Source organism: Capra hircus, chromosome 21, assembly GCF_001704415.2.
Source record: "Capra hircus breed San Clemente chromosome 21, ASM170441v1, whole genome shotgun sequence".
In the NCBI taxonomy this organism is placed as follows: domain Eukaryota; kingdom Metazoa; phylum Chordata; class Mammalia; order Artiodactyla; family Bovidae; genus Capra; species Capra hircus.
This window is the reverse complement of record NC_030828.1, coordinates 25,950,302-25,967,169: the sequence shown is the minus strand read 5'-3', so window position 1 is coordinate 25,967,169 and position 16,868 is coordinate 25,950,302. Positions and strand designations below refer to the sequence as shown.

The 16,868-nt window shown below is 49.5% G+C and overlaps 1 protein-coding gene across 5 annotated transcripts in view; it reads right to left on the bottom strand.

Moving 5' to 3' along the window:
* ARNT2 (aryl hydrocarbon receptor nuclear translocator 2) overlaps window positions 1-16,868 on the bottom strand; it is a 190,526-nt gene that overhangs the window by 115,467 nt on the left and 58,191 nt on the right. For all 5 annotated transcript variants that reach the window (XM_018066310.1, XM_018066308.1, XM_018066309.1 and 2 more), the window contains exon 5: window positions 13,938-14,151. In XM_018066310.1, coding sequence (XP_017921799.1) covers window positions 13,938-14,151 — 214 coding nt within the window. The remainder of the gene's footprint in view (window positions 1-13,937; window positions 14,152-16,868) is intronic.

Here is a 16,868-nt window from a genome sequence, read left to right as displayed (position 1 = left end):
AGACCCAGGGATTGAACCCAGGTCTCCTGCATTGCAGGCAGATTCTTTACTGTCTGAGCCACTGGGGAAGCCCAATCAAGCTATAACCAAGTTAAAATGAGGTCATCCTCTTATCATGGAGACTCCTAATTCAATACAATCGGCATCCTTATAGGAAGAAGAAATGTGGACGTGGAGACATACAAGCATTTGATGATGGAGGCAGAGATGGGAGTGACGTGTCTGCAAGTCAAGGAATGTCAGGATTGCTGGCCACCACCAGAAGCAGGAGAGAGGCCTGGTACAGTCTCCTCATAGCTTACAGAAGGACTCAGCCCTGCTGACATCCTGATTCTGGACTCCTGACCTCCAGAACTGGGAGACAGTCAATTTCTGTTGTTTTAAGCTGCTCAGTTTGCAGTGATTTGTGACTGCAACTCAAGGACACCATCCTAACCCCTGCCTCCATCACCTCCCCTGGACAATTCCAACACCCTCATTACCGTGACTCCTCCCACACCCCAGGCTGGCTTCCCTACATGTTCTCCACTCTGTAGCTGCAATGAGCTTCTCAGAAGCAATATGGAAGCCAGGACTCTTCTGGTTAAAGACCTACAGTGACCTGGGTATGTACTGCTCTGGGAATAAGTATCCATGCTCCTCACCCTCCACCACCCTCTCCGTGGGTAGCCTTCAGCTTCCTTGCCAGGTCTCCCAAGGCCTCACACACTCACAGGAGCCCACTCCAGCCTGCCCCGATGATCCAGATCCTATATTATTCATTCTCCCTGACCCCCGGCCTCTGCCTTCTTAACACTTGTCATAGTGTGTTGCGAGTGACCATTTCTTTGCTGTTTCTCTTCCCCACTGAACTGTAACCCCCATGAGAGCGTCAGTCTGGTACAGACTGCATCAGTTTCGTGGGGCTTCCCAGGTGGTGCTACTGGTAAAGAACCCGCCTGCCACTGAAGGAGATGTAAGAGACACGAGCTCGATCCCTGGGTTGGGAAGATTCCCTGGAGGAAGGCATGGCAAACCATTCCAGTATTCTTGCCCAGAGAATCCCATGGACAGAGGAGCCTGGTGGGCTACAGACCTTGGGGTCGCAAAGAGTGGGACATGACTGAAGCAACAGATCACACATGTATCCCCAACACTCAGCACAGCATCTTGCACAAAGTGAGTAGGTACTCAATAAATACGTGCTGGATGAACGAATTAATCAGCAGAACAAAGAGAGAAAGAGAGCATGCACATCTTCACACCCCCTCCTCCTGAATGCGCAATAGATGATCTAGAGCACAGGGTGGGAGGAGGAAGCCATCCTTTCAGAGCTGGACAAAACTCATAAAGATCACAGTCTACCTGCCTTCCCTTGCCAACAGTGTCAAAATCCTAACTGACACTTCCTGGGGCAGGAAGAGGAATAAAGCAAGCAAGACAGTCTGGAAAACCACTGACTCAGATAGATGTTTGAATCTAATTTTCAATTATTTAAAAGTGAATGAGGACTTCCACGGCGGTCCAGTGGTTAAGAATCCACCTGCCAACGCAGGGGACGTGGGTTCAATCCCTGGTCCGGGAAGATTCCACATGGCTCAGGGCAATTAAATCCCTGTGCCACAACTACTGAGCCTGTGCTCTGGAGTTGCTGCTCTGCAGCAAGAGAAGCCACTGCTATGAGAAGCCTGAGCACCGCAACTAGAGAGTAGCCCTGCATGCCACAACCAGAAAAAGCCCACTTGCAGCAGCAAAGACCCAGCACAGCCAAAAATGAGTAAATAATTTTTAAAAAGTGAACGAAATCTCCCCAGTTCTCAAATGCAATCACTAATGCTATCCCACGTGTCATGTCAGGCTTCCCAGGTGGCTCCAGTAGTCAAGAACCGACCTGCTCATGCGGGCAATATAAGAGATGCGGGTTCGATCCCTGGGTCAGGAAGATCCCCTGGAGAAGGGAATGACAGCCCACTCCAATATTCTTGCCTGGAGAATCCCACAGACAGAGGAGCCTGGCGGGCTACAGTCCATAGCGTCACAGTCAGACATGACTGAAGTGACTTAGCACGCATGCGTGTGTCATGTCGTGCAAACCTCACCACAGTCCTGTAGGTCTGTATCTACAGGTGAGGAACTGAGCCCAGGAGGGTTAAGTCACTCCCCAAAATAAAGGCTCAAGAACCATGACTGTCGCCAGGTGCATCCGACTCCACATGCAGGGAGCCTTCCATGAGCCCCAGGGGCCTCACCTCACCCCCATGCCCACCCCCGTCATCCTCCAGCCACCCTGGTGAGCACACACGCGGGCTGGGGGAGCTCTCTCTGTTCTCCCTGCTGGCAGAGAAGTTGACTCTCCAGCCACAATATGTGGATGTATGTGCAAACACTGCCCGAGCCCTTTATCTGCTGTGACACCACAGTGATAATGAACCCAGCAGACCCAGTTGGAAACCTGTCCAGATTCATGAAATAACTTCCACCATAAACAGGAGAGAAAAACACCAATGTTTGAGGAGCATCAGCAAGCTATGGACACAGGAAAGCAAAACAAGGCAGGTTGTATAAATATTAACAATGAGAAAGAACTGAACAGGCGCCAGAGAGACATCTGGGGTAACACATCTAAGCAGGCTGTGGTTTCCAGTGGGAAAGGCACTAGGAAGACCTGAAAACAGCCAGCCCGGGAGGTTCAGATTTCACTCTCACGTGCATGCACCAAGCACCTCTGGCGACCCAACTCTAAACGCTTTTTCCAGTGGCCTAAGTGTTTATTACACAATTGGGCAATTTCTAAGGAGCTGCAATTAAATAAACATGGTTTTCTTGCCACTAACACACTTTATTTTGATTTCAAACAACAGAAATGCTATAACAGTGCTCATAGTTGACTTGGATAAAGTGGGGATTTTTTTTTCTTGGCAGGGGGCACATGTATTGACGTTACCTAATATGGCAACAAACAGATAGACTGCTGAAGATGTTTAGGATTCCAGGGTCTGGCATCAGTCCAAAGATGAAGTTTGGGTATTCCAAGGAAAATAAGCTATAGATTTTCAAGTCTGGTTTTCATGAAGTTACCTTTATGATTGGCATTTGGAAACAGACCATCTTTCTCCAGAACTGATACCACCGGGGTGGACTTCCTAGTTCAGGGACCCCTGTGGGACCAATTATCAGCCTGACATTCTTCCCTGAAGGACCCAACTGTGTGGCTGAGTCTGACACAATTTTGTCCTCGCCCTCCCGTGCAAAGTGTCATGAAGGAGGCCCAGCTGGCTCGGTGGGTGAGGCTCAATGCTGACAACCATTGGCTCTTTTCCCAGGCGTGCCTGCTGTCATCTGTGGCGTCATTCATAGCTGGGTTTGCTTCTGCTCTAGCCCGGGTCCTCACAGGCCATCCTCATCTCCTTGCTCCCCTCCTCTTCCCCGGTGGAGGATGCTAACCACCGACCCCACAAACCTCCTCACACTGATGGAGAGTCTGCCATGTGTGGATTACTGAGTGAGGCCCCAGGGCTGCAAACCTCCAAAGGCTGCTCCTCCAGCTGCTCTCCCTGAAGGCCTGGCCTTGGACCCAAGAGCTGGGCAAATCCAAGCTGGTCAGCAGAAATTGCTGGGGCCAGGACTTCCCTGGTGGTTCAATGGTTAAGACTCTGCATTCCAATGCAGGGGGTGTGAGTTCAATCCCTGCTCAGGGAGCTAAGATCGCACATGCCTCAGGACCAAAAAAACAAAACATAAAACAGAAACAATGCTGTAACAAATTCAATAAAGACTTAAAAAATGGTCCACATCAAAAAAGCCTTAAAAAAAAAAAAAGTTGCTGGGGCCAATTCCACCACTTCCTGCCAGCACCCAGCCATGCCTAGCAGTCAGAGGATGCCCCTGACCCCAGCTGCTGCAAGCCCCCAACCACAACTTGCTGAATTCTTTAGTTCTGGGCTTCTCAGTCTGGACTATGCACATAAATCCCCTGGACATTTCATTAAAATGTATTAGGTTGGCCAAAAGGTTTGTTCATGTTTTTCCATAACATCATACAGAAAAACCCAGATGAACTTTTTGATCAACCCAACAGACTCTGAGTTGGCAGGCTCAGGATGGGGCCTAGGACTGCATTTCTAAGAAGCTCCCAGGAGACAAAGGTGCTGCTGTCTCACAGAGCACACTTACTACATCTTACTAGAGTCTACCTTCCAAGGTCAAATACACATGTGCCTTCAGCTTCATTGTTCATAAGACACTTTATAAAACCATGTGTCCCCATCTTTCTGAGGAGGAATGCTAAACTCAAGACATCAAAGAGCTTGACAAGGTCAAAATAGAGGTGGACTCAATTCGGGTGGTTTGAACTCAAGTTCCAGGATGGTTTCCGGAAACCAATGATTCTCAGATTTCAGCGTGCATCAGAATGATGTGGAGGGTGGGAAAAAATACAGATTACTGGGCCCCCGGAGCCTCTGATTCAGTAGGTCTGGGGTTCAGCCCACAATTGACATCTCTAACAAGTTCACAAGTGATGCTCACACAGTTGGACCAGGGACCACACTTTGAGAACCACTGTGCTAGACCAGGGGACCCTGGAGACCCCTGGGGAATCTGAATGTGGTCGCAAAGCTCTGACACCATCTACAACTCATGCGGCCCTGAACTGGACTGCTGCCCTGTCTTCCCTCTGAGCAGGGCCCAGAGGCCAGGGTTGGACTGCTCTGTATGTGCCGCATCAGGCCAGGCCAAGGCTTTCCAGGCTTCTTTGTATCTCAACGCCTCCGAAGAAACAGACGCTTTGTCTACACTGAGGACGAGCTCCGTCTGTAGGAGCTGCTGGGCCTCAGCTGTGTGGTCCTGGGAAGCTCCCAGTGATGTCAAGCACCATGCTCCTCACCTGTGAAATAAGTTCAACACCACCACCCCCTGCCCTCGCTCCATGAACAGAACTGCACTCAGGCCCAGAGGAGTGAGGGTTCTGAGGCCCACCTGTGCATCAGAGTCACCAGAAAGCTTTTATAAAGTACCAGTGCCAACACCTTCCCCCAGTCCTGGGCAGGTGTACTGGTCACCTCTCCTCACATGATTGGGTCTAATCTGCAGCACGTTTCTACTAACATAGGGTAGAAACGTGCTACACGAATGTAAGACAGGGGCTTTCCTGGTGGTCCAGTGGTTAGGAATCCGCCCGCCAATGCAGGGACACGTTTGACTTCTGGTCCGGGAAGATTCCGCACACCCCGAAGCAACTAAGCCTGTGTGCCACAACACTCTAGAGACTGCATGCTCTAGAGCCCGTGCTCCACAAAGAGAAGCCGCCACAACTAGGGAGCATCCCCCAGTCGTCTCAACTAGAGAAAACCCCGTGCTCAGAAAGGAAGACCCAGCACAACCAAAAACAATACATCAATTAGCTAATTAATTAATTTAAAAAGGTAGAAGAGTTTGCTATAGCAACTTCACTTTCACTTTCATGCATTGGAGAGGGAAATGGCAACCCACTCCAGTGTTCTTGCCTGAAGAATCCCAGGGACAGGGGAGCCTGGTGGGCTGCCGTCTATGGGGTCGCACAGAGTCGGCCACGACTAAAGCGACTTAGCAGCAGCAGCAGCACGAATAGTTCACTGCTGGGGTTGGGTGAGAAAAGAAAAGTGAAACGAGACTGAGTCCCGCAGGCGTCGTCCCCTCCCGCAGACGAGCAGGGAGACTGCAGAGCCTATGAAGCATCCTAACCCCTCCCAGGGGCGGTGTGATGACAGGTCCTCAAGCCGAGCTGGCTGAGCAGGCTTCCCGGGGAGCTGCTCCCTGTGGCCCGACCGCGGCCTGGCCAAACCCGGTGATCCAAGACTGAAAGCATCTCTGGACTTCGGCAAAGCTCTCGGGAGGATAGGGAAGCTTAACCACAGCTGATTGGGACATGTGAATCACGCACGGGAGCTTTCCGGCTAACGCCTTTGGGGAGCAACCCTGCTGGGGCTCGCCCCAGATTATCACAAATCATTCGGAACAGTTAGGAAATGGGGGTCCATTCATCCAACAACAGCTGGAAACGCCTGTCGGTGATGAGAGGAGAGGCTGTGTCCAAGATGAGCTTTCTACAACCATGCAGAACAAGTATTTGTTGAATGAATGAATGAATGAATACATGATTTAAATTTTAAAGCCTTTACTGAATTTGTTACAATACTGTTTCTGTTCTATGTTTTGATTTTTTGACCACAAGGCATGTGGGATCTTGGCTCCCTGGCCAGGGATCGAACCCGCACTCCCTGCATTGGAAGGCGAAGTCTTAACCACTGGACCACCAGGGAAGTCCCACATACATGACTTTTAAAAAGTAATGACGGGATAAAGAAAGAGAGGGAGAGAGGAAAGAAGGAAGGAAGACAAGGGAAGGAAAGGAAGGGAAGGAGGAGGAGGAGAGAGAGAAAGGGAAGAAGGGAGGGAGAGGAGGAAGGAAAGAAGGGAAGACAGGAAAAGAAAGAAGGAAGGAGGGAAGAAGAAAGATAATCCAGCCTTGCTTATACTCTCTGCCTTTGGACACTTTTAACAACTGCAAAGTTTTTTCTTATATTGAACCAAAAGGTTGACCCAATTCTCTGAATGAAGGAAGAGCCAAGCAGAAACAGAGCCACAGAAAATCAAAGTGGGGAAAGGGACCGATAAACCTAGTCTGACAAGTCCATGGATCCAGGCACTTCACAGTGCAGTGCTCGAGGTCACTGAGCAGGAGTCTCCAGTGTCTGCTAGCCAGGACCAGGGCTGTCCAGATTTCAGTACCCACAGGGACAGGGTTGGGGGATAGGGTTGGGGGATGGGAGGGGTCTTGGGCTACATGGTGTAAGACACAGAGAAGGGCTTGCCCCCTCTGTGCTCTCCTGGGCAGCTGGCTGCACTGCTGGCCCTCTGAGCCCCACCCCTCAGGCGCATCCTGTTACAGTCACAGACTCTGGTACCACTGGGACCTCTCCTTGGTTGCTCTCCCTCCACACAGTGAGCTGGGGCTCAGGTCACTCTGAGATCCATAATAATTATTTTTGATGGAGGGGCCCTCCCTCCATCAGACTTCTACCTGACCAAGTATGCCCTCCTTCATACCTGACACTGGCTCCATCTTCAGCTCAGAGTCCTGTCACCCCAGTGTCCCCAGCATTCCCAGTAAGAGGAGGTGCTCCCCATTCTCTGGGAGAACACCCACCCCTCCCCAGGAGCATCACCGTGAGCCTGGCTCTCCCAGCCAGCACCAACTGCCTGCTCGGCATTCCCCTCTTCCTTTGAGTGACTGCACTAACTTCCTCCAGGAAATCACATCTCCCCTACTCTTGGGTCCCCTACTCTTGGGTGGAGATGCTGGCCTCATAGGCCAGCTCAGCCTCCCTGGCCACTGAAATTAGGCAAGGCAGGTGGCCCAAACTGATCCAGGAGAGCCAGTCCTAGGATTTCTGCTGGAAGTATTGAAAAGGCAACCTACTTCTGCTGGTGTTATAAAGCTTTGTTGTTCAGTTACTAAGTTGTGTCTGACTGACTTTGCCGCCCTGTGGACTGTAGCCTTTTGGGCTACTCTGTCCATGGGATTTTTCAGGCAAGAATACTGGAGTGGGTAGCCATTCTCTTCTCCAGTTTTGGAGGTGAAGGTTATGTTTAATACCTTGAAGCTGGTAATGGTATCATGGGTGTGGGCCTAAGTCCAAACTCATCAAATTGTATACATTTAACATGTGCAATCTTCGGTATATCAATTGCGCCTCAATAAAGCTTTAAAAACAAGCAAAGCTAGGAGGAAAGACACACAGCTGATCCTCGCCATTCGCAGCAGTTCTGTTCTGTGGAGTCACTGCAAACAGTGAGTGAGCAAACACCGAGCCATTGCTCCTAAGGGAGACTGAGGGTTAGGCTCCCGCCAGCCTCTGGTCACAACGCTCTTATTAATCAATGGACGCAGAGTCTTATTTTCTGTGTTGCTATTTAAAGACACTTTCTTTAACATATTTTGATTCATAACACTGAACTCACAGTCAACAGCACTTATGACTCATGCCTGAACGAGGTTTATCCAACACATGTCTTCTCTCCAGAGGGTACATTACAGCCCTGTGCTTAAGGACACTAGAGAGACTTCAGCACTGCTCTAGAGGGTCGCGTTAAACAGCAAAATTACCGACAGAAAGCACAAAGAGACCAAACATCACAGGACAAAACATAAGAGCACGTGTTTCTAGTTATGAGGGCTGAGACCAGAAGGCAAGGTGTTATCCCGTGTGACCCTGGCCTCTGTGCCAGTCCTCAAATGACCTCTAACACTTCGTGGGTATTGATGTTGGGGTTACAAGTAAATTTTGCTACTCTCAAATTCATCAACACTGAATGTGCGAATAACAGAGACTGACTGTGCTTTCGCTAGCAGGGTTCAAATCACCTGGATCCTTCTGAGCCTGAAGCCAACACATCCCTTTCAGTTCCATGAGCCAATGAATTTCCTTTTTCACTCAATCCCCTGGAGCTGATCTTCTGTCACTTGAACCAGGCCAGTTCCATGGCTGCTCTTTCCTACTGGCACTCAGGTCTCTGGGAGAAAGGCACTGGTTCCCTCTCATTAGCCTCAGAACCCTCAACATCCCCATGACCCCTGCAAAGGGAAAGTTCAGCACTGCCCGCCCCCAGCCCCCAGGCATTGTTTGCCAAGAGATTTTCCAGGTTTACATCCAGAGTCACTCAGCATGAGATGACAGATCCCTTTGACCCTCCTACCAAGACAAGCTCTCACAAGGAGCTGGGTTCTTCTTGTGAGTAAACATTCCTCAGCAGGATCCCCCTCAAGCTACGGCCAATCCGAGTCCTGGAGAATGAATATGCTTTCTCTATGGCTCTTCTTTTTCCCTTTGGGAACTTTATTGATTCGAACCTAAGAAGCTGCATGTGCAAAATCTGCTGGTTACTGGCTATCCAATTTCAATTGATAGGATCCTAGCCATTGAGAATTCCTTTACAGTTTCAGCCAAGCTTCCCAGGTGGCGCTAGTGGTAAAGAACCCACCCTCCAATGCAGGAGACAAAACAGACGTGGGTTCAATCCCTGACTTGGGAAGATCCCTTGGAGGAAGTCATGGCAACCCTCTCCTGGAGAATCTCATGGAAAGAGGAACCTGGCAGGCTGCAGTCCACAGGGTCAGAAAGAGTCAGACACGACTGAGAGACTCGGCATGCACACAGTTTCAGTCATTTCTCGACCTCTTTTCCTTCTACTCAAAATCCACTTATATAACTGTTCAGAGACAGAAAACTCCACCCTTATTACACGATGCATGTCTCTGTGTAGCATTTTTAAAACAATATTTAAAAATAATACTTTAAGTACAATTTTAATTTTCATGGAAAGCTAAGATTCAATTAACTTTTTCTTAGATATCTGAAAACATTTCCCCACTTACTTTTGATGTCCTGTGTTCTGCATAGCTCTTGGGTTTCCAGGGCCAATGTTGCCATCCTGCCCTCCAGGCTGTGACAGCCTACAAGGAAGCATTCATGGGAATGGGGCCCAGAGGGGCCTGTGGGTGTGGCCCTGAGCCAGGAACCTGGTGGCAGCTTTTAGTTCCTCTTCTCCAACCTCCTACCATTTCTCCAATCAGTGGATTAGATTCTATACCGGGGCCTTGGGCAAGAGGGCAGAATAGAGCTAGAAGGGGCCTAGCAATGTCCTAGGCTGAGATAAGGAGAACAAGAGGCAGAGAAGAAAGGAACCAGCCAAGATCGCAGAGTGCAAACCAGCAAGGGGCTCCCAAGGCCCTCCCAGCACTTTCTCTATGAGCAGCGTTGCTGCTGCTAGGTGAGGGTTCCCCTAGCCCCTCCTCACATGGATAAACCCCAGCTTTTATTCACAGACAAGTCACATCATTGCATTGGTCCATACCACTCCATGAGATGGTTGGATGGCATCACCAATTCAATGGACATGAATCTGAGCAAACTCCAAGATACTGGAGGACAGGGAAGGCTGGCGTGCTGCAGTCCATGGGGTCAGAAAGAGTCCGACACCACTTAGCAACTGAACAATTCCATGACGCCTGGTTTCCATTCTAAGGAGACTCTGTGAATCTTCCTCCCACTCTTTGTCACCACTTCTCCAGCCAGGGGGAAAATTTTAATTCCACAAAGAAGAACTCCCTCATCTCCACCACCCCCAGGACTGCAATTCTGTGCAAGCATTGTTTTTCTGGGATCCTCAAATCAGCATGGGCGTCTGCAGGCCCCACTGTCATTCGGTGTCTTGTCCCCGGTCACCACGCACATGCAAGGCCCCACATGCTCAGTCCAGGCCGCCCTGCAAAACCTATGCATGGAAGAGGGACTCTTTACTGACTGGGAGGCTCAGAGAAGGGGAACTTCATTGGGTCAAGTGTTCCAGGCTGCCCTGATTAAACCAGCTCCCCCGCAGCAGTCCTTGCCTGGCTCCTTGCCCCCACACCCTGCCTCCCACCCTGATGCCCCATCCAATGGGCCATGTCATCTCTCTCTGGGCCTGAAACCCGCCATGCCTAAGGACAGGAGGGTTGAGAAACCCTAGTCCAATCACTGAAGGCATCATATCATCCCTGTGGCTTTTTATTACTAGTTTTCATTACATCTGCGCTTTGGTTGGCTACGAAGCCCAGCTCCCTCCCAGTCCTTGGTCCAGCAAAACCCTGAGGCCAGCGGCAGCCTGGCTGCTGTGAGCTATCCCAAACTTCCTGCACTGGATCAATACGCTTTTATGTTGTGTGTCCTGGGAGATTCGCATTGCACACTCTCTGGTTCCAGAAGAGACCCAGTCCTCTTCACCACCCTTCTCCACCCGACCTCATGGAGCCCAGCCACTCAGGGTTCACTGGCTCTTCTCTGGTGTCCTGGAGGACTCACTCCACTACACCAGCTCTGGCTGCCAAGGCCACCATCCAGCATCCACTCCAGGGACCTTTCTTTCCAAATGTGGTTCACGCTGCCCCTTTCAACACTGCCATACACATTAAGACTTCCCACAGACAGAAGTGTCCACCCAACTCTGGCGAGCTAGTTTGTTAAACCCTTGATCCGGAAACTGACCTGCCTTTGACCATCACTTCCCCCACCCACTGACTGCCCCAGCTGGGTCTCCTGACTGCTTTCATAAAGCCACATCCTGTGTTCATATACTGGAGTCGGGGAAAAAAAAGACAGCTCTTTTCAGGGAAGGTGATTTCAGCTGTCAAACCAACACTTCCTGGCTGATGTATTCCCCCTTTCACATCCCTTCCAAGATCGTTAACTTCCCAAGGTGTGTCCCCTACGCTGTCTGTAGGGAGTTCTCTCACTCAGTCCCAGCTGTGCGATGGCAGACCATGTCTTTCTCTGAGTCTGTTTCGGCACCGTTGTTTCACGCATACGGAGAGCTCATCCCCGTACATCGCAGACTGTCCACATACCTTAATCCTTCATTATCTTCCTCCTTTGTGTGCGTCACTGTAACCACACTGAGAAAATTACTATTACTGTCCAGAAACAGCGGTACTCCTGTCGCTTTTTAAGACCATTTTAAAAGTTAATTTTATTGGGGTGTAGTTTGGTTTACTGGAGTATAGTGTAGACCCAGATCATCCTGAGTGGTGAGAAGATTGGACATGGGACTCTTATCCAGAGATTTGGGCCCTTTGGAGGGAGGGGCTTCTCCGGTGGCTCTAACAGTAAAAAACCCACCTGCAACGTAGGAGACCCAGGTTTGATCCTTGGGTCGGGAAGATCCCTTGGAGAAGGGAATGGCAACCCACTCCAGTATTCTCACTGGAGAATCTCATAGAGAGAGGAGCCTGGCCTAGAGGAGCGCTAGGCCATGGGGCTGCAGAGAGTCAGATGCAACTGAGAAACTAACCCTAACACAGAGTGAGAAGGTGGATGTCTGCAGCCCAGGAGAGAGCTCTTACCAGAAACCAAACCTGTCAACACCTTTATCTTGGACTTCCAGCCTCCAAAACTGTGAGAAAATAAATGACAGTGGTTTAAGCCACCCAGTCTGTGGTGTTTCGTTATGTCAACCCTAGCAGATTACTACAGTACAAAAGCACTGCCTCACTGTTCACCAGGCTTCTGCTGAACACCTACTGTGCGCCGAGCATTGAAGGAGGTACTTTAGGCAGACACAGAAGGAAATGAGACTCCAGCGGCTCTCGGTGTGGCAGCAAGAACACGCTGCACAAACAGATCTGTTGTAAAGCAGAACGGAGGGCTCATGGCATGAAGTGTTAGTTGCTCAATCACGTCCAACTCTTTGCAACCTCATAGACTAGAGCCCCCCCAGGCTCGGCTGTCCATGGAATTCTCCAGGCAAGAATACTGGAGTGGGTAGCCATTCTCTTCTCCAGAGTATCTTCCAGACCCAGGGATCAAACCTGGGTCTTCTGCTTTGCAGGCAGATTCTTTACTGTCTGAGCCACCAGGGAAGCCCTATCATGGTATATCGGCTCTACTATAATGCTTTTTTGAAAAAGCAAATCTTGGGACTACCCAGGTGGTCCGGCAGTGAAGAGTCCGCCTTGCAACGCAGGGGGACACGAGTTCATTCCCTAGTCGGGGAATTGAAACCCCACAGGCAGTTCATTCCCTAGTTGGGGAATTGAAACCCCACAGGCCAAAGAGCAACTAAGCCCATGGGCTGCAACTATTGAGCCTTCAAGCCACAGCTAGAGAGTCTGTGCACTGCAACAGAAGATTCCGCATGACACAACGAAGAACCTACATGCTGCAACTAAGACACAACACCGCCCAATAAATAAACAAAATACTTAAAAATGCAATTCTGCTCCAGTGCCACAGATACATTGGGTGACAGTTTGATCAGAATGCGAATTTTGTGTTTGCTTACTCTGGATTTTATCTGTAAGAAGTACTACATGAACACAGAAACTGCACCCAGCTGAATAGAGCCACACAGGAATTCACAAAATGTACACACTGTGGCACACAGAGGCTGCGCTGATTTACCACGTGCGTTATGAGCCACAACTATCCATGTATTATGTTTCAGTGCTTGATTTCTGCCTGACTTCATACGATGGTCCTTGGACCATTTTCACACCAACACCCAAGTTCTGATGCTCACTTACTACACAAGTCAACTTCAAGTCGGGTTTCAAGGTCAAGTGCCATAAATTTCTTAATCACTTAATGTGTCAAACAATGCTCTCATTTTTATTAGGTTCCTAGTTTTGTTCTTATCTAAACATTTTGTCCCTGACAAATTTTTAGTGTCATGGCTAGCCCACTTTCCCCTCCCAAGCCCTGTGGTTTTTATTTCATGATTTTGTTTCTTGCAGTGATTTTTATAACACATTATTTTGTGGTATAGCAGAGCTAACTGTATTTAAATGTCTCAATAAGAAATTTCATTTCCCATAAGTAAGGCCTGGAAAATCAACACCTATGATTAGGTTCACAAATAATCACACACTTGAGTGGGTTGTGGCTAATGTGTCAACAATGCCTCCTAGTGGCAACATCCCATAATTGGAGGTAAAATATAGGAAAAAAATCATGCATTAAAAATGAAATTTTAACATGTTACAGGATAAATGAAGCTATTAAACAAGCTAAGTCAAATATATCCTTCACCTGTAGGCAACATTTTCTGACCTCAAACTTCCCAGTACTTTTAAAATTTACTTATTTTAACTGGAGGATAATTACTTTACAATATTGTGATAGTTTCTGCCATACATCAGGGTGAATCTGCCGTAGGCATACCTGCGTCCCCTCTATTCTGTACACCCCCCCGCAACCTCCCTCCCCACCCCATTCCTCCAGGCTGTCACAGAGCACCAGCTTTGGGTGCCCTTCATCATCATCAAACTCCCACAGGCTATCTATTTTACATATGGTAATATATTTGTTCCAGTGTTATTCCTTGGTATGTTTAAGGAAAGAAGACTTTCTCTAGGGAGAAAGCTCCTCGGAGAGAGCAACACTAACCTGTCATTGAGTTTTCTGAGGTGCACAGCTGCTCTCTCAGCTTCTCCACGTCGTCAGGATGCACCTGCTCATAGAGGGTGCTCCCGAACCACTCTGACTGGGGTTGATTCAGCACAGGGGTGACAGAGTCGGACACGTAGATCACTCTGCCCGTCTCTGCTGCCACTACAAACAAAAACCCATCAGCCGCTTCAAGGATGAGATGCTTCAGTTCCTGGGAAGAGAAGATCACGATGAGGACCCGACATGGACAAACCAGGTAAACAGTCTTATTAGCAACCTTCAACTTTCATTCAGAAGCTCATTCTGATACACAAATGCTTTGGGGAACTCTTTTTTTTCTGGAAAATGAGCTTTAAAAGTGCACAAAGCACACTTCCCTGGTGGTACGGAGGATAAGAATCTGACTGCCAATGCAGGGGACATGGGTTCAATCCCTGGCCCAGGAAGGTTTCACATGCCAAGGAGCAACTAAGCTTGTGCGCCATAACTCTGAAGCCCATGCGCCTAGCGCCCATGCTCCGTTAACAAGAGAAGCCACTGCAGTGAGAAGCCCCTACACAAGAAGAGTACTCCCTGCTGTTCACAACTAGAGAAAGTCCACTCAGCAACGAAGACCCAGTGTAGCCAAAAATAAATGAGCAAGTTATTTTTTTAAAAGAAGTTCAGAAAGCTCATACTAAGCTCTAAGATACAGCTGCTCCAGACACAGTTAACTGTCTTTAACTAGTCCTCTTTTTTATGATCTTTTAAAAAGTGTGGATCATTTTTAAAAGTCTTCACTGAATTTCTTAAAATATGCTTTTATTTGGCTATGAGGCATGTGGCATCTTAGCTCCCTGCCCAGGGATCAAACTCGCAGCCCCTGCATTAGAAGGCGAAGTCTCTATCACTGGACCACCAAGGAAGTCCCTTAACTTGCTCTCTCTTAAGGAAAGAGGAAATTCCCAGCCCAGTGGAATCAGAAGGTATTGGGTCCCAGAGGTGCGAATGACCTCTCCTACATTTTCAAACTGCAGTCATGTCACTGGAGCACAAGATGATCCAGGAAGGGAGGGGAGGCCCAAGGGAACGTGGGGAGAGAGAAGGAAAGGCACCAGGCGTCTCCCCAGCCACCGCCTGCCGTGCTGCCAGCGCTCTCACTCCTCTTCTCTTCCTGTCTGAGCTGAATGCTGGCAGTGGATGTGAGGGCACCACTTTACACTGTCTGCCAAACTCCCAGAACTCTGTGACAGCCGACATCTCAACAGAGTCCCAGGGTAATCCCAGGAGGTGGCAGGGATACCAACACTGTTCGTGTCCCTTGGCGGTGAGAAGAGTGTTTAGCTGTGCCAGCCCTGGGGTCACGCTGACTCACAGAGCTCATGACTGCTGGTGCCGGCAGGAAGGATGAATGGGCGGCAGGAAGCCCTCAACGTCCCGAGAGGGATGCAGAGTGGGCAGGATCAACTCTGTCCAAATGAGATGCCTTTTCTTTGCAGTGCCTTCAGGCAGCCCAGGCGCAGCTGTCTCCCCCGTCAGGCTCAGGGCCCCTTTCCTGCTGAACGCAAGGGGCTCCGTCCTTGCAGGACTTGGGGACCGACTCTTCCATATGTGCCGGAGTCCACAGCCAGCTCTCATCCACCTCGCACACTGCTCAGGCCCCAAAGAAAAATGGGATTCTTCTGGTCAGCGGTTGGCAAACAATTCTTGCTGGGAATTCTCTGCTGTTTTGTTGTTTAGTTGCTAAATTGTGTCCGACTCTTTTGTGACCCCACGGATTGTAGCCCGCAGGCCTCCTCTGTCCATGGACTGTCCACAGACTGAACCCACAGCTCTTGCACCTCCTGCACTGGCAGGGGGATTCTTCGCCACTGAGCCACCTGGGAAGCCCCAAATGCCTTGCTTCTGTGCAACTGCAGGTGGGCTTCCCTGGTGGCTCAAGTGGTAAAGAATCCATCTGCCAAAGCAGGAGACTCAGGTTCGATCCCTGAGTTGGGAAGATCCCCTGGAGTAGGAAGTGGCAACCCGCTCTAGTATCCTTGCCTGGAGAATCCCCAAGGACAGAGGAGCCTGGCAGACACAGAGGAGTCCATAGGGTCACAAAGAGTTGGAAACGACTGGGTGACTAAACAACAACAAAAATTGTAGGTGGGAGCCTTGCTGTAACAGAGAAATGGCCACCTGTGTGGAGCCTGGAGCAACCGGCCCCACCCTTGGTGCCCGACCTGAGGGCGCCCAAAAGCTCAAAGACCAGGAAACGTGAGTCAGCTGATGAGCAGAATCCAGGGAGGTCTCTGAGCCCTCGGCTGAGTCAGAACTCTAACATCCTTTGCCTGGGAATTGGGTGCGGAAGCGGTCTATACAATCATTTTTTAAAGAAACGTTTATTTTCCCCCTTTGTCTTGCTTCGCACTTCCGCTGTGCCATCCCTCTTGATGATGACTTAGTTCAGAAGACTGGGTCAGCAGTTTTATTTTCAGTGTTGAGATGGTCTTCCCAACAGGAAGGACTGTAACACATAAAACAGGTTGTCTGGGAAATTAGAGAATTCTGTGTCTCCAAAGGAGAGGAAGTGGACAAGTTGACTCCATTTATATTTTCACAGTTTCAGCCCTTTTTAGGGACTGTGGGAAGGGCTTATGGGCCAGAGCTCACCCTCCTTACGAGCCCCTCTTTCTACACCCTCCCCTCTGGTTTTCATCTTCTGGGAGCACCCCACTCAGGACCAAGGTCTTGTGCCCTGAATCCAGAAGCAGCCTTGCCCCTATCCTCCAGTTAAGCCAACAGGAAGGTCTAAAAACACAGATGGTGGAGTCAAAGGAGACCACCAGCTCCAGCTCTTCCACTTCACTGTGCAAGTCTGGGCTCCAGACGTAATATCTTTGGCTTCTGTTTTTGTTTTGTTTTGTTTTCATGCCTTTTTCTTGGGGTCGGGGGGAAGATTTTGTG